At 38.6% G+C, this 17,728-nt stretch overlaps 6 protein-coding genes across 6 annotated transcripts; 2 read left to right on the top strand and 4 right to left on the bottom strand.

Annotated features, from left to right (window-relative positions):
• Positions 1-417: 417 nt before the first annotated feature.
• On the bottom strand, positions 418-1,602 carry LOC6570069. Its single transcript, XM_001996282.2, has 4 exons — positions 1,400-1,602; positions 952-1,332; positions 726-872; positions 418-665 (listed from the first exon to the last, which is right to left on the bottom strand). Exons 1-4 carry the CDS (start codon positions 1,560-1,562, stop codon positions 508-510), a joined length of 849 nt encoding a protein of 282 aa, XP_001996318.2. The 5' UTR covers positions 1,563-1,602; the 3' UTR covers positions 418-507.
• Positions 1,603-2,653: 1,051 nt separating this feature from the next.
• LOC6570070 lies at positions 2,654-5,405 on the bottom strand. Its single transcript, XM_001996283.2, has 4 exons — positions 5,161-5,405; positions 3,227-3,607; positions 2,998-3,144; positions 2,654-2,921 (listed from the first exon to the last, which is right to left on the bottom strand). The coding sequence occupies exons 1-4, from the start codon at positions 5,273-5,275 to the stop codon at positions 2,767-2,769; spliced, it is 798 nt and encodes a 265-aa protein (XP_001996319.1). The 5' UTR covers positions 5,276-5,405; the 3' UTR covers positions 2,654-2,766.
• Positions 5,406-7,895: 2,490 nt separating this feature from the next.
• On the top strand, positions 7,896-8,540 carry LOC6570071 (protein Mabiki). The gene has a single exon (XM_001996284.1). The coding sequence runs from the start codon at positions 7,896-7,898 to the stop codon at positions 8,538-8,540; it is 645 nt and encodes a 214-aa protein (XP_001996320.1).
• Positions 8,541-11,150: 2,610 nt separating this feature from the next.
• Positions 11,151-11,754, bottom strand: LOC6570754 (protein Mabiki). The gene has a single exon (XM_001996933.3). The coding sequence runs from the start codon at positions 11,752-11,754 to the stop codon at positions 11,152-11,154; it is 603 nt and encodes a 200-aa protein (XP_001996969.1). The 3' UTR covers position 11,151.
• Positions 11,755-13,281: 1,527 nt separating this feature from the next.
• LOC6570753 lies at positions 13,282-13,866 on the bottom strand. Its single transcript, XM_001996932.2, has one exon. The coding sequence runs from the start codon at positions 13,864-13,866 to the stop codon at positions 13,282-13,284; it is 585 nt and encodes a 194-aa protein (XP_001996968.1).
• Positions 13,867-15,799: 1,933 nt separating this feature from the next.
• LOC6570752 (basic-leucine zipper transcription factor A) lies at positions 15,800-17,327 on the top strand. The gene is made up of 2 exons (XM_043214548.1): positions 15,800-16,425; positions 16,579-17,327. The coding sequence occupies exon 2, from the start codon at positions 16,707-16,709 to the stop codon at positions 17,199-17,201; it is 495 nt and encodes a 164-aa protein (XP_043070483.1). The 5' UTR covers positions 15,800-16,425; positions 16,579-16,706; the 3' UTR covers positions 17,202-17,327.
• The last annotated feature ends 401 nt before the right edge of the window (positions 17,328-17,728 follow it).

Below are 17,728 nucleotides of genomic sequence, written 5' to 3'. Positions count from 1 at the left end.
TACATCAATCAATTTAAGGGTACACTCGAATGACTTTTGATATGAATAGAAACGCAATTTTAAAGTGCTTATTTAGGCGACAGTTGTTCTCAAAAAGTTGGTTACTGAAGTTGTTTCAAATCGTCGCCGACTCATTGCTCAATTTCACACTAAATGCATGCACTTGACCACATTCGAATATAAATAGATTGATAGATATGTATGTAGATATATACGAGTTTTCAAGGTCGACGTGCTGTGCACTTAACCCCATTAACTGGGTGCAGTCAGTGGGCAGTTACATAAAGTTAGTTAATTTTTTTTAGGCACATAATTTGATGCTAAATGAAACTGGGGCATGACCAAATCAATTAAAACCTGTTTCAATCTGCCCGTTAATTGTGCATAAGCCGAGTGCGCCTGAATTTAATAATCGCATTTTAATCGCTGGCTCGAATTTTATTAGAGGTAACCCGGTTTCATTAAGAAATTTCCATACAAATACTAAAGGCAATCACAACCGCTATCTTATTCGCTTGACTGGAGAAAATCATCGATTGGCACATTTATCAGAGCCTGGTTAATAACGCGCAGCAGGACAGGCAGCCACGACCTTCTTGTTTCCGGCAAAATAACGCCATAGATATCACGCCAGTAGTTGTTAGCCACATTGAGTGCAATCTCATCTGCCAAGCATATAAATTAAGCGTTAAGGAAATAGCGATTCAGCTAAAATACACACTTACCTAATTCAGGATCCGGGAATATGCCATTGGCCTTAATGGTCAAATCACGAATCTTTGGGTCCGCTTCGATATCGGTGAAACGAAAATATCTGTGTCCATCCTTGCTTAAAATGTCTCCATCCGTAACCACATGGTTCTCCACATCAACTGCAACAACAAAGATATGAAGATGCGTGTATAAAAATGTGTGTAGACAGTTAAAATTCTTGTATATTTCACTACTCACACAGCGTTATGTTGAAATTGCCTTTGGGTTTCAAATGCAACGAGTTCACCTGCATTTCCGCCTTGTAAATGCCATTCATATTCACTTTGGGTATGGTCGAAATCATTTCGAATTTTACCTTGTCGCCATTGACTTTCATACGCAGTTTCTCGATTTTGTGTTCAGCTAAGCCGAAGAGTTTCACATTACGCACCGAAATTCGACCCTTAACCACTCCACTTGAGTAATGAAAACTCGAACGATTTATGAGCAAAGGATCATACGGCTCTATATTTAATTCGGGTACTCCAAGTCTAGAACGTTGCAAAACCGTATTGAACATGCTCTTGATACATTCCTCAGCGTTGTCGGCACCCTCAGGACACTTTGCTAAATTGAGAGCTAAAAATTATAGAATTAAATATGTTATTCACAACGTATGCGCAATGTGCCCTAGCTTCATACACACAATCAAAATCGTTTGTTTTATTTGCTGCTTCCTCAGGCGCCGCCTGAGATCCACTTGCCAGAAGGCACAGCATTGCCACAACAATGTACAGCATTATGGTTAAACTGATTTTAGTATCCTTTTCGATTGTGTAGTCCTCTTGATTCTTCCGTTGAGTCAGCATCAACCTGTTACTTGTATGAGCACCCTCCAACTGAGCTGACAAGGCACTGGGTGGAGCTATTTTATTCTCAGATATATTTTAGGTTAGTCACATCCACTTAGCCAAGAAAAATAGTACTTATAAATCAACAATGTTGCAGGCAAACTGACTTCGATAGATTGAAAACCGGCTTACCCACTGATTTAATTTCAAATCATTAAATGGAAAACAGTTCAAACAAAATTAGCCCCGAACCCCGCAAAATACTTTCTGAATTTAGTATTATAATTATTTACAATAATAATTTCAATAATAACCTGTTTACTATAAGCATATGCTGTGCGTTTGCGATTAACTAATTATACCCTAAACACATCGAATATTGGTAATAGAGCGTTACAGTCTCCAACTTGCATAATATAGGATGACACAATTTTATTGAGATTATCAATTACTAACAAACTGATCAAAATACAGTCAAAGGAGTAAAATTATGTTATTACTTATGATATTAATATGCTTAAAATTGCGAAAGAGTCTGGCCTGTATAAAAAGTGAATAGGTACAGGGTAACTTTAAGTCGAACACTCTTTGCTACAAATTTTTTTAATTGACTTTTGATTCCCAAAGCATTTTTAGATAATTCATCAAGCCAGAATTAACAATATAACATTGAGAATGTTTTATTTTATTTAATCTAAGTTTTTGTTTAATATGTTCGATTCAATATCCTAACTTCTGTAATTTCCAACATAAATAAAATTATATAATTATATAAATTGCAAACAAAATATAACCATTGAAATGGAAAATTCGAAAAGATGCTTTGCAAAATAGTAAAATGTTTGAAGAATGCTCAGTTGTATCCCCCAACTGAACCTGCACTCTATAATGTATGTAAATAACTTAAGCACCCAATTGAAAGGGCTTGATGAATATTAAACAGATTTATAAAAAATCGTCAGAATCAATTAAGAATATTACCATAATTGTAAATTGATAATTGATATTTTTTCCCCACTGTTAAACTTATTGACTTAATAATATTTAGTATCTGTAATATGCCCCTCTCAATTTGGCTAGTAAATCTTAGCTTGAACAACATACAACAATTTTCTCTTAATTATAATTGTTGATTTTATTTGTCTACTAACTAAGTTAACATATTGAATAACGCTTCTACCAATAATATGATTGCATCAGCACACCAGAGATTGCAACGGACTTAATCCTTTGTGACAAGCAAATCGAATGGCAGGGCAGCAAAGAAATCATTGCCCGCTTTGAGCATTAGTGGCTCCCAAATGGCCATAGTTTCGGGTAGCATAGCCTGATATAGCTGGCGCCAGTACTGATTGATAAAGTCCAGAATGACATCATCTATGAATTCAATTGAAATTTATATAAATATGTATTCATATATCAATCGATGCGATTATGCTGTGTATGCACTCACTCAACGCTGGATCGGGCACCAGGCCATTGGCATAGATGCGCATGTCACCCACTTTCGGCTCCGCTTCGAGCTTGGCCAGACGCAAATAAGTGTGACCGTCTCGCTCGTATAGTTCGCCCGAGGAGCGCGATTTCATGCTGACGTTGGCTAAAATGTCAAATTTGATTAGCTGAGTTAGTAATTACATGCCCAGCCGGTAGTTGGTAGTTCGTATTATTATTTTGCTTACTCAGCGTAATGTTGAAGGTGCCTTTTGGAGTTATCTTCATGTCGTTCAGTTTGATGTCCGCCTTGTAGGCACCCTCAGCCAGCATCTGCGGTATATGGCTGAGCATCTCCAGGCGTACATGATTGTTCTTCAGACGATAGTCGACCTTGTCGATAATGCCCTCGCTGAGACCATGCACCACCACATTCCTCATGGCAATGCGGCCCTGCAGCACGCCCGAGTTGTAGTTGTACGAGCTCTTGCCCAGCAGGAAGGGATCCATTGGTGGTATATTCAGATCACTGATGCCATTTTTCAGGCGTGGCGTCAGCTGCTGGAATCCCTGCTTAATGCACTCATTTATATTTGCATCTTCTTGGCGGCAGGTCGGTATATCGGCGGCTGTGTCAAATCGAAATCAAATGCAATCAATCAATGAGCACAATTACACATAAATACAACATTCATGAACATTGCCCTGACATACAACTTATAGTCATCTCATATCATCAATGATCTCTGCGCTTTATGCCCAGAACGTGATATTTTAGACGAGAGTTCCGCTTTTGTTATTCGTTGTCGCGCATAATTGCTGGTCTCCCCTGCGCTCTCTCTCTCTGTCTCCCCCTCCCATTTCTCCACCTCCCTTTTCGCTATTTATTTGCTGCTGTTTGGATTTTAACTTAATTACTCGGAGCATTTTGTTTGACATTATTGTCAACAACATTTAATTGCTTATTTTGTGACAGAGCATTGACTAAGCGTTTCATTGTATTGCATATCGCACAGCCGAATCAAGTTTGTCGCTTGAATCTTTTGTACTGAAGGCTTTTTGCAACGGTCGCTGCGGCAGGGGAAGGCCAATTAGCGGAAGTGGCAATTGACTGCGACCTGCTCCATTCGACTTAGAGCCGGAAAGCTTCTGGCCTTTATTGGGCAAATATCAGTCAAGGCTTCTGAGTATTCTAGTTGAATGCCGCAACTGGGTAAAAACTGCTGCCAATGCTTTTTATTTTATTTTATTTTATTACTGAATGTTTGGTATAAAAAAGGAGCACCGAAAATATTATGTAAATTCTACAAATTTATTTTCAAACTATTCTATTTCGTTTTTTTAAATTGCTTTTACTGTTTTAAGTCCTCCGAAATTGTTATCCATACTAGGAAAACTTGGCTATCAATATCAGTACTTTTATATATTCATGAGATGGGCTTGTTCCCCCAGGAATATTAATTATTTATTTATTATTTCGACTACACTTTATTAAGCCATATCATTCATTAACATACTGTCACGTCTTCGCAATTGCCAAAATTACCATTTAAACAACTATTATACACTCAATAAATAATAGGTAAAAATAAAATAAAAACCGTTTTAGCTAATTTGATAAACAAATTTATTACCATGCAACTTTATAATAACCATTTTATTTTTATAATATGTAAAAATCTATCGCTCAGTCAACAGTTGCTAAATTCGAATTGAAATTGAACTTTAGCATACGTAATGGCTTTGATATACAATTTGCACAGCTTTTGCGTGTTTCCCATGATTGTTGCTACTCGATTTGCATTTTAGTATAATTAGTGATATTTATCTAGCAATTTAACAGTTTTATTGTCATCTATGCCTAAAAACTTATATGATATCTTAGCTGATAGTAGTATACAAATCCAACTCAGATCATACAAATGAATATAATTAAAACTTTTAAAGCAGTTTGGACCCTTTGTGTATATTGCATGCAAACAAGTTTAAACATGTAAGTTCTATGCAAATATTTACATACGAATAATTATTAAACACTTTAAGATCACCGATTTTACCTCTAATATTTGCATATACGTTACAAAAGTCAACACAATTTAAAAAAAAAACTGTATTTACAACATTAAAAAACTTGAATTGCGGTTTACAACAAATCACGTATGATTCAATTTCCAATACTCACCCAATTTGGTGATGGGCTTGTATTCAACTGGAGGCAGCGTAAACCCTTCTTCAGCAGCCAAACTCACGCCCAGCAACGTGACAACAACAATAAATGCACTCAAAACACTTGCCATTTTCTTTAAATTTGTAAGAACAATTGTTGAACTTTCTTTTGCAAGTCAAATCTCACTTTCGTTGGAGATATGGTCAAGTAAAAATGAAATTAGACAACGACGCCCCCGGCTCATACAAATGCGAAACGACATCTGATTCAACGACTACTCGTCCGTTGTATTTATGGCGAAAATAGAGAGTCAACTCAGTGCTGTGCCCTGAGCGAGCCGACAGTAACAAATAATGGGCACTCAGACAGCCGGGAACTGAGCTCTGGGATTAGGGGGTCGTCAGAGAAACGAAAATAGCTTGGAATTAATAATAGCGACGATGACGCTGAGCAAAAGGCAAGACCAAAACAGAATCAGTAGTGAAATACAAACGACATTATTAAATACCCTAGACAAGAGTCGTGAAGTTTGATCATTCCCCCCATCTGTTCGTGCCCAACCAGATCTCTCACAACTACCGGCAGCTGTCCGCTTTTGATGCGCTCCAATCCATTTAATGCTTCCTCGTCTCGCTGATTATTGGCTTGGCTAATGCGAATCTAGTGGCCAGGCTGCCACTTGAGCAGCAGCACTACCCAGGCGTGAAATAGCTTCTGCTTCATCGAAGCTAGCAAGACTAATACCAATACCTATTTATATGTTGTAACTTCACAGATGCTACTGCATAGAAACCGAGTGCGCTTGGTTAAAGTGTCTCATCCCAATTCGTATCGGATTGAACTTTTACTTTCACATTCTCTGTGAAATATTATAGTCTATATGATATAACACTTTGTTTTCTTAATTTAGAATTAAAATTGAAAATCATTTTACTTTCGACAAAGCTCATTAATATGATCATTCACATGATTTTTGTGTATAAATAGATACAATATACAATCAATAAAGAACCAGTTATAGATGACAAAATTCTAGTTTTAAAAAAAATGTTTCAGACAGATCCCCCACAAATCTTGCAAATCATTGTGATATCAAGTAATAAGTAGCTGTAGCAACTCGTGTGTAGAGAATCTAATTAAATGACTCTGCAATTTAGTTAAATTTATTTAAAGCACTACTTCAACGAAGTGACAAAGTAACACCATTAAAACTGGACATTTCATGGCACATAAATTTTTGTTTGAGTGGTTCTACAGAACACTCTATAAATAATATTAAATTTTACATACACAGTAATTCACAGATAGGATCTCTTGCCTTTTTGATATAGCCATTTATTAAACGACTTAATTTAAGTGTGTTCCTTGTGGTACTTCCCATATCCAACTTGCGGTCTATAAGTAATTAGAATATTTGTTGTACAGCGAAAAAATGAATTTATCTGATTATCTTTCATATTAGTACTCTGCCTGCAAAGAAAATAAAAGTTGATGAGATAATTGGTGATCAAATAAAGCTAACAGTGATTATTTATTGTACTTACACAATATCAACTTTTGTTTCCCACTGCTGGGTTGACTTTCAAAATATAAGTAACTATTACAAAAATATATTTACTTCACCTCTTGTGATTTTGTGTGCATATATCACTCTTTTCTATTTAGAAACCATTCTTAATTTTAATTTGTTCAAAAATTCCTAATAGCATTTCGCGTCATTCGTGTCTTATCTTGGTTCGAAAATTGAATCTAGTTTTTTACCCCGCAGCTCTTTTCAAATGTCTGCACCATTCACTTATCAACGGCTAAGTTATATTAATCTCGGCTCTGTACAAAGCCTAAACATCTTATCGGCTGGCGTAATGCCAGTGTCTGTCTGCCTTTTGCAACCCGAGCTGGAGTCGCTGAGAGACGACATCACAGAACAAACTGCACTTCGCATCTTATCAAAATCAACAGCATGATGCACCAGGCCAATGCCAATTCCAAGAATAGACGCTCAACAATAACAAGGGAGAGACAAGTAGGAAGAAAAACAAACCAGTTCGGCAATATCTTATCAATTGAGAGGCACACAAAAAGCATTTTACCCAGGCAGTTTACAGTCGGACAAATGAGCCGCAAATACAAAAAAAAAATTGAACAATTCAAATAGAATTGAAAATAAAAACACATGGCAAACGCCTCAACTATTGACAAAAGCTGCGACAATGTGACGAACAACAAAAGAAAAATGAAAATTATCTGCAAGCGGAACAAACGCAAATTGAATGAAAATCAAACAAAAGGCGCGCATTTTGCCACCTAGGGAGCTGGCCAAATAGGCAAGACACATATGTATGTATGGACATATGCATAAACAAATCCCAAGAGGATTGCCAAGGGCAGCTCATTAACTAGGCCTGGTCACACTCATGCACGCAAGCACAAGCACGCACACACAAACGGCTTATCAGCGGGTGGCTGCAACGTACTTAGGTAACGATTTGTGGCAGCGTCGGCGCATGCGCGAAACTCCGGGGCAGCAAAGGGTCGTGCGCAGGCCATCAGTTAATTTTATGATCTTGTTTTTGTTTTGCAAAAAAAAGAGAGATGCTCTTCGATTTTGTGTAAACAAAGTCATAAACGATAGCGGATTAAACTAAACCACATGATAACAGCAATCGCTATATAAACTTGACTGGCAGCGGCACAGGACATCAGTCAACCCACAGACGACAGTCCAAGCGAACGCACTTGACAGCTAAGACATGGCTCTGAAATTGGAATGCAACAATTCAATCAGCTATCGCCACAAGAAGTTTGATATGCGGCGACCACGCACCGACGAGGAGGAGCTGCACATCAAGGAGGAGTTGATCTCACGCATGGGCACCCCGGCCAGCAGCAGCTACAATGAGGAGGACACCAGCAGTCAATGTTCCAGCGAATTTATGTTGTCGCTGCCCAAGCGACGTCGCCTCAATAGCACCATATGCGACGGGTCGAATGAATCGGAATCCGCATCATCTTCGCAATCATTGCCGCCATCCATAAGCCCCGAAGCCCTGAGAGATATCTGCAAGTACCACGGTAATATGGTGCGAAAATTTCCGAAAAAAGAACGCACACCCAAGGATCAGGATCGACGCAATAAGAACACAATCGCCTGTCGCATGAGCCGACGTGTGAAGAAACTCGAGCATCTGGCCATTGAGGAGCAGTACAAGGAGTTCACCAACCAGCATCTCAAGATTGTCGAGGAGAGCATGCGGGCAACTGCCTATTTCAATCATCTCAATCAGCTGGTTAAGCACGAACAAGTTAAGAGCCCAGCTCCAGTGCCAATTCCATTGCCCTCGAAAAACTTTAGTATTGACTATTTGATCAATGGCATCAAGAGGAAGCAATGTTAGTAAAAGTTCCTTTAATCACCGTGTGATTATCAATACGCTTAAATTAAGTCTGCTTTATTAGCTATAAATTAGTAATTACTTATTAACTCTTATTTTATGTTGTACTTAAGGCTTTCTTTAAGAAAAATAGCTTAAATAAATATAGATATCCTATGTCTTTATCATATTTGTCTCTATTCATTTAACTCGATTCAAGTCTGAAGTTAAACTAGAGCCAAAGTGGTCAAACCGTTAAAAGTGCTTCTGGGAAAAGTGCCAGAAATAGCGCCTTTATCACTATCGCTATTGATTTAGCTTCTAAAAGATGCTAAGTAGTTTTCAATATTACTGAAGTTAAAACTAGAGTCAAAGTGCATAAAGAATTAATAGAAAAAAGATTAGTGCGGGAGATGATGACCTTATCAGTGTGTGCTCTTCTCCCCGCTCTTAAAGTATATATACATATATATATATCTTTTTCATATTTGTCCCTATTAAATTATCTCTTTTAAATAGAGCTTTGTAGCTGTCAATATTACTGATAATTAAACTATTTGTCAAAGATTTTTTTAAAAAATGAGATAAATGCCAGAAACATTGTCTTTAACACTGTGAAAAGTGATTTTTACTTTTCCTCTCAAAGTAATTTTCAACTTAATAGTTTAATATATAGAAGTACTACAGTACTACAGTAAACTAAACAATTGAACTGTTCAATATGTGGAATTCGTCACAGCTACTCTCAATATGTGAGTCATCAGCTAACTTTCACAATGCTAAGCCAAGCAGATAATCAATGGTTCATAGGCAGTAGGCGCATCAAACTAAGTATGCAGTCAAGATAATGTTGGTTTATAAGGAAATTCCTGTTGGAAAACTAATTTCAAATTGAAGCCACTAGAAAAACTGACTCAAGCCAAAGTGCAGTCAACTGTGTTGCACACAATAATAACAACAACGACAACTGCAGATAAATTAGTTAATTTAACTTGAGTATTTATTTGGAGTAGTCGGAACGCCACGCCATCTGACAATTAACTATTTGGCTATTATTTTTTTTTTGTTGGCATTGCGCAATAGCCGAGCAGCTAATTACTTTTAATTTTCATTATAGGCCATTTGATAAAGCGCCAAAGCGACTTCCTATGCTGCACTGTGCTGTGGCAAAAGCTGGAAAGTCCAATGCAGAAATTATCGCCGACAACGGCTAACCACTTAACGACCACATTGATACCATTTTGCCACCACTTCGCAAATGCCAACTATTTTCATTGTTGCCGTCACGGTTGCTCTTATTGTGGCTCTCTCGTTGCTGACTTAACATTGAAAACAGCATTTTGTTTTTTATACCAGCAACAGCGTGCTGCAACGTTTATTTACCAAACGTTGTGGTTGCAACACCTTGCCACACAAGCTGCTGAACTTGAGCTCCTCAAACTCTGAGTCAACTGCAGTCGCACCTTCGGCGCTGCTCGTCTCAGCCAATATTACTATTTGACGGCATTTCGCAAGTTGACTGCAGCTTGATTTCTATTTGTGTTGGATCGACCTTAAGAAGTGAAAAAGAAAAACAACAAAATGAGAACACAAACTGTGCTGTGACTGACCACATTAAAACGTTGCTGAGAAAACAAAAAAAAAAAAAAAACTTTATTGCATAAGCTACTCTAACAACTTGAGTAATAAACATATTATTAACTACAAATTGAGTTCTGTTAACCAAAAAACCTATTATGCCATTAACTAGCCTTAGTCATAATTCACTATAATTCTGCTATCTTAGATTCCGTTGAAGACTGGAGTTCAAGTGCTGACATTTTATTATAAGTTTTCTAAACATAGCTATAAGTTTTGGTAACCCCATTATTAATTCTATACTTTCCAAATGTGAAGAGCATAATAACAAGTCAATAATAATCACTTTTATTATTATTATTATAATTATTAATACTACTACTATATTATTATTGTTGGCGGATTTATATACTGATATCTGTTAGATCTTATGTGCCATCCACCCTAATTCCAATATAAATTTTAGAGTCTTTGTCGGGTTGAGATTTTATGTGTACAAACTCAAGTACTCCCTAGAATACCTCAGCTTTTCCTGACTAAGGCGACACAATCTGCTATTATGTGCTTTCAGGATTCCTTCCCATTATCAAAAAATCTGAGATTTTTGTAAACAAATAAGTTTTGCACAGCAGAATTCATCATTGACAAAGATTTCCAATAGCAACTATAAGATATAGCATATATAGAAGCAAAAATATGAATAATTATTCCAAGTATCATCAAGATAACTGAGCGACTAGTTAAAATAGAAGCTGATAGACAGACAAACTACTCGGCTCGTGATGCTAATCAAGAATAAAAAATCTTTTTGATGACAAACCAGTAGACCCCTTCCCAATTAACTTCAATATGAAAACATTAAATCAATTTAAATATTTAGATAGATTTCCTCTCATTTGTTCAGATTCCAAATTAAAAGAACTAGTTTAGTTATAAAATAAGTTTGTTTTATTTCAAAGTCAACAATAACAACAGCTAAAAGTTATTCAACTAATCACATTCAATGGCTGTTAAATCACTTAATCATATAATAATAGTCTAAATAGAATAGGCTTAATCACTGTTGGGAGCCAAAGATCAGTAATTGCTGCGAAAGTGCCATTTGCTGTAGAAACTGTTGTTGCTGCTGGGGCAGCAGAGTGCCGGGAGCTGGGACTCCCCGCTGGAAGACCGCCTGCTGCAGCAGCTGGCGATAGTACAGACTGAAGCGAACCTGTTGCTCCAGGATGGCTGCCTGCTGGGCACGATATTGCTCATATTGCCGTGCCAAGTGAGCTTCATGCAGTTGCTTGGCCCTCCGGTTGAGCAGACAGGACAAGGTGTTGCGATCCCGACGCTGCTGCTCCTTAGGACTGCGCTGTTGTCGAGGTGACTGGCATTGGCGCACCATATTGGCATGATAGATGCCGCCCGGTGGGATTGGCGTTGAGCTGCGCTTCTGACTCTCGTTGCTGGAGACGGAGGATTCAATATTCTGCTCATTGTCCAGCCAGGGGCGAAAGAAGCTCTTCGACTGGCGACGCTTGCTCGGCGGTGCTTCTTGCGTGGACATATTCTCCTTATTCTGCTCCAGAATCTGGTCCACATCTCGTTTGCGCTTTTGTGACGCAAACTTCTTGTGTTCGTAACAGTTCGAGTTGTTTATCAAGCTGGGTTCCATGGTTGTCGTTGTTGCTGCCTTGACGTTTGATATCTGAATGCTGATGCTCTCCGATTGATGTCCTGTTTATATGCGTGGGATGACGACGATGACGGATTCATGCCCAGGTCTCCCTTCGCAGGTAGCTGCCCTTTTTTTGGGAATCATTGGGTTAGTAAACAGGCGGATTAGCGCAATTTTATTATTAGTTGTTTGGCTAACCGTTTTGCATATTTTTATGACCTGCGTCGGCTAATTACCGACCATTTGCTTGCAACTATCTCTTCTACCTGGCCCAGGGTATCCAAAAATCAAATCTTGTCGCGGTTACCGGAACTGGAAAACACTCGCTGCAGTACTCGAAGCTGTGCAGCTATTTTATTGACCTACTTGACGCCAAGCATTGCGTGTGGTCCTTCGGTGGCAGTGCCTAGTTTTTTTGTCACGATTCCTTGGAAATTCTTGCGGGTCTAGGCCAACAATTCTTGGAGATTGGAAAAACAAAAGGATATTTTCCTTGAATTCCTTTTTTTTATTTGCGCTGGTAAGGATGAGCACATATGTGTTGTGGTTAAGAGTGTTTTAAAAGTTGGCTTCTATTGATGGTAGAACTATATTATACATATCTGTATCGAATAATTAAAAATTGTAAGCTAATACTGAAAGTAAATTAATATTACTTTGTATGCTACTCGGACTTGATTTATTTTTGTCGCGTTTCTCAAATATGCTAATTCCTGCAAAAATGTATTCCGTAATAATCAGAAACTTTGTGAATAAAGTTACCAGTGTCAATGTTGACGTTGCATTTTATTTAAATAAAGTGTTGACACTTATAAAAATCTACATTTTCCATTAGTAGATATAGGCAGAGGCTTTAACACATGCAATTACAGCTGTTAAAAAGAAAAAAGTTCCACTTGAGGATTGATTATATGAATGATGAAGGGCCGAGTTTTTTATTATCTGATTAGTATTGCCGGTCGAGCCGGTTTTTTGTATAGACAAAATGATTCGAAATGTGCTAACGGCAACTTTAAGTGATTTCCCTTAATTACTATTAAAACAAGTTAATTTGTATACCTTTCAACGAAAGCTTACAAGTTGACAGCTAATCTATTCGAATAATTCACTTGTGGTTTGGGTTGCATTGCAACTATTATATTTGGTCTGATTTCCGGAGTTGCCCAATAAATACCCCCAAAAATGTTCTTCAATCTCTTCTACTAAGAATACTGCAATCTGTTTTCTTTTGCATTTTTATTATAATCGCAAATAACTATATAAATAATAAATAGGTTAAGAATTTAAACTACCAAAATTTGCAAGTAACTAAATAAGTACAAGGAGCTCAAGAATTCAATTTCATATTTTTCAATTTTAATTTTATTCATTTAACAATTTTGTTTATTGATAGTCAACAACAATAAATAATAATAAAACTTAAAAAGTCATCACAAGGTCTTATAAAATACAAACTAAAATCGCATTTAAAGTAGTTAATCAAAATTCCTTCCGCTCTTGGAAGTATTGTCCATTATGGGATGCTTAACGCTTCATGCCAGTTGCCTGTTGGGGCCAACACTTGTGGATCTGCTGCAGCGTGGATTGTGTGTCAGACAGTGGAGTTCGTGTCGTGGCCATTGTCTGTTGCAGGAACCGCACATAGTACAGGCTGAGACGGATCTGTTGCTGCAAATTAGCCTCGTGCTGCAAGCGATATTGCTCGCATTGCTCCTCCATCGCCACTTGCCTCACCTGTCTGGCCCGGCGGCTCAGGAGACAGGCCAAAGTGTTGCGATCTCGACGCTGTTGCGCCTTCGGACTGCGCAGTCGTGGGGCATGGGAGCGCACCATGTTGGCGTGGTACGTGGTGGCCACAGTGATGGGGCTGGGCTTCCGAGGCGGTTGTTGATTTACTGAAGTGACAGCTGTTACAGTTGTGGCTGCTGATGAATTTGTTGTCGATTTGGGCTCATCCAGCCAGGGCCGGAAGAATCGACGTTTGGCGGGCAGCTCCATAACGAAGACCACATCTTCGGACTCCTCATCTTGACTGCGTTTACGCTTCAGTGCCGAAAACTTCTTGTGTGCATAGCCGGGGGCAGTTCCAGAGCTGAGTTCATTGTCCATTGCTTTTGATAAATCCATAAAATCAGAATTTCGAATGCCTGATGTGGATGTTGTTCTTGTGCGCTGTCTCGTTGTCGACTGTGCTGCTATTGTCCTGGGCGTTATCTTTTATGCAACATTAGGTAATGGGTATCAGAGCGCTTGACAATCCCAGACGTTTTCCCACCAATCCCTTGCAGGTATTTCCCAATCAACTTCATTCATTCAAACGTGTGCCTGAACATCGAACTAATCATCCAGCACCCCGCACCACGCATCCTCGGGTCACGCTACCTGACCCGTTGTTGTTTTGTTTCTGGCCATCAGGGGAGCAGGTATGTCATCCATTGGCATGGCTAATCCGCCGGCTGCTGGCATTGGTAGGGCGTCATAAACCAGTTGCCCTTTTTCCTCTTCTTGTTTGCTGTGCGCATCTCCAGCGATTTTCACTGGAAATACCTGTTGTGCGCGCAGAACCTGGCCTGGCCTGGCCCGGCCTGGCCTGGCCTGGTCTGTTCTGGTTTGGTATTTTGTAATCCTGGCGCTCATATGGCCACGCTGTCTACAGCCGCATTGTTCGGCTTCCTTTGTGGCACCTGAAAAGTTTTATTGTTCTCGCCGATCCGCAAAGCATTTATGACTTCAGCATGTGAGATCTGTTCTCCAGCTGTAAATGCTACTCAACCCAAGGTGTTGGACATCATTACAGAATCCCAATATATATCTTCTATGTATACACAAGTAGTCCTCGGCTGCTCTGCTCACCTTTCCATTTCCTAAGTGCGTTTAGAATTATGTCGGATTTTTCATTCAATGCCTCTTTGTACAAGTGTGAGTCCATTGATTTATGTAGTCAATGCTGTTCGACGGCTAAGCGGATTTATTTTAGGTGGGCTTGAGTCCTGCCCTCAACAAATGCTGAGTCAAGAAGCAGGATTTCAATTGTTATTGCTGCACATAAGTATCAAAGTGAAAGATTGTCATATTGTTTGATTACAATTCTTATTTTCTGTTAACCGGAAAGAATCGAAAAAGGTCAACTAGTACATTTTTTACGATTATGCAACTGCAACTGCCCCATTTCATATATAATGAGTCATACTATTAGAGGCCTACCAGGAAACGGGTTCTCTCCGTCTGCACTATTGTAAGCGAATCAAAGACAAGTTCTTGGAAAAGATTAATTAAAAAGAAAGCGATATCTGAGGAATGTCGTGAATGAAATGCGTTTTAAATGATTGATCAACTCGCTGATCTTTGTCACATGTGTATATAATTTACAATATAGTAAATTGCTCAGACGATCACTACTGTATCAGTAAATAGCTTTGATTTTATGCATTTTTCTTATAAACCTGTTTTCTATATAGTAAATGAAAGGTAGCTTTGACCAAAGCCGCAGTAAAAAAAGATAAATTAATAATACAAGTCGAATTTAAATACCATAGCAATTGAGCTAAACAAGTTGTGCACAGTAATTTGCTTAATAAAAACAATCTGGGCTATAATCAACAGTCAACAGTTTTTCATTAATCTGCTTTTTATAACTGTATTTATAGTTCTAAGTGTCAGTTGGCTAAAATATGACTTATCCGTTGTGTCTGCTGACATTTTTTCTACGTTTAATTCAGTTTATATGGTCGAGTTTCAAACTCCACATCTGATTAAACGAGAGCTATAAATCTCTACTTGAAGACGAATCCCGAAGGGTTTCGTATATAAAAATTACGAATAATAAAAAGCACTTCGAACTGCAGCCAGCGAAAACATATTCAAAATGCGATTCAGCTTAAATTAGTTTTCCAAAAACTTCCGTAAACTTTTTGCTATTTAAAAAAATTGTATGAAATGGTGCTCTGATTTAAGCAACTAAAAATTCCAAATTATTTATAAATTCGTATAGTATACGTTATATATGCAGGCAATATGGTTTTATCATATAAGCAAAAATTTTGTTCCAATTGGCACGTGTCCAAAATTTAACGGCTTCCCTCGGACCAATTGGCTAGAACCGATTTATAGCATTTATATATGCAAGTCTTGGTGTAGAAATAAATATGCAAAATTCTCAATGAATTCGTGTGAGTACATTTCTTCGTTACAATCCTGGTATCAATATCGTCATCAACATCCAATCACTGGAAACTCCCACATCTAAGAAAATCTGTTAAATGCTTACATACATGTCCAGGCACATTTATAAATTTCAATGTTAGCAGCTAATTTAAATGACATGTTTGGAACAGCTAGGAACACGCAACATATTTCGGGAAAATCCCAATAAATTTCCATTCAATTGGCCATTGTCACAAAGCCGGCGAACTGCGGCTCCCTGGAATCTTGTTGAACTTAATGACACAGATTAGCGGTAAGCGCGATAGGAATCTCAAACTGTTCGACCAAAAACCAAAAAAAGGCAATGGTATCGAAATCGGGAATGAAACTCATCAAAGAACATTCGGGGCGCAGGCGCTGGTCGAATGTTCGTGTGTTCTGGAGAAATGTTATCGTCAAATACCAGGAAAACTGAGATGAGAGCAGGCAGGAGACCAGGAGAAGGTGCGAGCCTAGCACCGCTTGGTAAATGAAAAATTAATTACAAAAAGGACAACGGGCAGGTATACAAAAATTGAATTGTGGAACAAATCCTTTTCTCTTTATGACAATGCAGACCTTTTGTCAACGAAGTTTTTCCCACAAACAAGCCGTACTTTAATGATAATTTCCTTGCAGGTAGCAAACTGACCATGATCCCTATATAAGCAGCCGTTGCGCAGCACAAGGAGCACAGTCACTCGACAACAAGCAACATAACAGCAACTCAGCATTCACAATACTCAAAACTCAAAATACCCAAAACGATGGCACCCTCACAAATGGATTATCCGCACAACGAGAACGAGAATTATACGCATAAGAAATTCAACACGGGCTTTTACAAGCACAAGAAATTTGGCAAGCGCAGCAGCAGCAACGCCAAGGATGAGACGCCCACAGCTCAAACAGCCTTGTTCCGGCCATATGCTCTCAGCGAGAATACGCCACGGAAGCGACGACAAGAGTCCGAGCAGCGACAGCTGCAGCAGCAACACCAACTGCCGCCCACGCCACCCACAACGCCTCCCCAACAACAACAGCAGCAGCAGCAACATTATCTGCAGCAGCCGCCACAGCCTTATCATTTATATACGCCCGCTGCCACGCCCACGCCAATAATCAATCATCAGGCATTCGCCTATGTGTTACAGAAGCAGCGCGCCGTGCTTCAAATGCGCCAGTTGCTCAGCATCAATCCGGATGCCAACACCTGGCCAGCGGAACTGCGCAACGCACTCTACTCGATGCTGCAGCAATGAGTGGCAAAGCGATTCTCAGCCGACTTGGTGATTTGCCTAGCAACCAGTGATATAGAAACTTAAGTAGCAGATTGTATATGATATCAAAATGAAATCAAAATCGATAATTGATTTACCTAGAATTAATAATTGTACATAAAATATTTAACGATTTCGCATCTAAGCAAAAATCAAATAAAATATTGTATATTGTATATAACGTAACAGAGCAAGAGTAATATTTCGGGTTGGGAAATTGACTGAAGAACGATACAACCGGATTTAGTTTCAGATAAAGAACTGTATTTGGAACGACACAAAAGTCTGGAAAGATAAGTGATGTTTCAGTCCGGCTTAACTGACTGCTCAAACAATATACATTGTGATATTTCAACTTTAGGGCTAATTAATTTAGATACTGATTCTGACTTTGAATTTCAATCGGCTTCGATTCCAATTCCGGTTAGATGGTTCAGGTTGCAAAAGTAGTTGATCAGTTAAATTTCCTTGGGTATTACCAAAGACCACAGAGATACAAAAGAAAGTCT

The sequence above is a fragment of the Drosophila grimshawi genome, unplaced genomic scaffold (genome assembly GCF_018153295.1).
Source record: "Drosophila grimshawi isolate 15287-2541.00 unplaced genomic scaffold, ASM1815329v1 contig_1377, whole genome shotgun sequence".
Lineage (NCBI taxonomy): Eukaryota > Metazoa > Arthropoda > Insecta > Diptera > Drosophilidae > Drosophila > Drosophila grimshawi.
This window is presented reverse-complemented; position numbering and strand designations above follow the sequence as displayed.

What these genes read in the sequence shown, in the direction of transcription:
- LOC6570069 (XM_001996282.2), bottom strand. Translation starts at nt 1,562, where the DNA reads ATGCTGACTCAACGGAAGAATCAAGAGGACTACACAATCGAAAAGGAT. An exon ending in TAAAACAAACGATTTTGATT is followed by an intron (nt 1,333 to 1,399) that starts GTGTGTATGAAG and finishes TATAATTTTTAG; the next exon opens with CTCTCAATTTAGCAAAGTGT. An exon ending in ATTCCCGGATCCTGAATTAG is followed by an intron (nt 666 to 725) that starts GTAAGTGTGTAT and finishes TATGCTTGGCAG; the next exon opens with ATGAGATTGCACTCAATGTG.
- LOC6570070 (XM_001996283.2), bottom strand. Translation starts at nt 5,275, where the DNA reads ATGGCAAGTGTTTTGAGTGCATTTATTGTTGTTGTCACGTTGCTGGGC. An exon ending in CAAGCCCATCACCAAATTGG is followed by an intron (nt 3,608 to 5,160) that starts GTGAGTATTGGA and finishes GATTTGACACAG; the next exon opens with CCGCCGATATACCGACCTGC. An exon ending in CACCTTCAACATTACGCTGA is followed by an intron (nt 3,145 to 3,226) that starts GTAAGCAAAATA and finishes TTGACATTTTAG; the next exon opens with CCAACGTCAGCATGAAATCG.
- LOC6570071 (XM_001996284.1), top strand. Translation starts at nt 7,896, where the DNA reads ATGGCTCTGAAATTGGAATGCAACAATTCAATCAGCTATCGCCACAAG.
- LOC6570754 (XM_001996933.3), bottom strand. Translation starts at nt 11,754, where the DNA reads ATGGAACCCAGCTTGATAAACAACTCGAACTGTTACGAACACAAGAAG.
- LOC6570753 (XM_001996932.2), bottom strand. Translation starts at nt 13,866, where the DNA reads ATGGACAATGAACTCAGCTCTGGAACTGCCCCCGGCTATGCACACAAG.
- LOC6570752 (XM_043214548.1), top strand. Translation starts at nt 16,707, where the DNA reads ATGGCACCCTCACAAATGGATTATCCGCACAACGAGAACGAGAATTAT.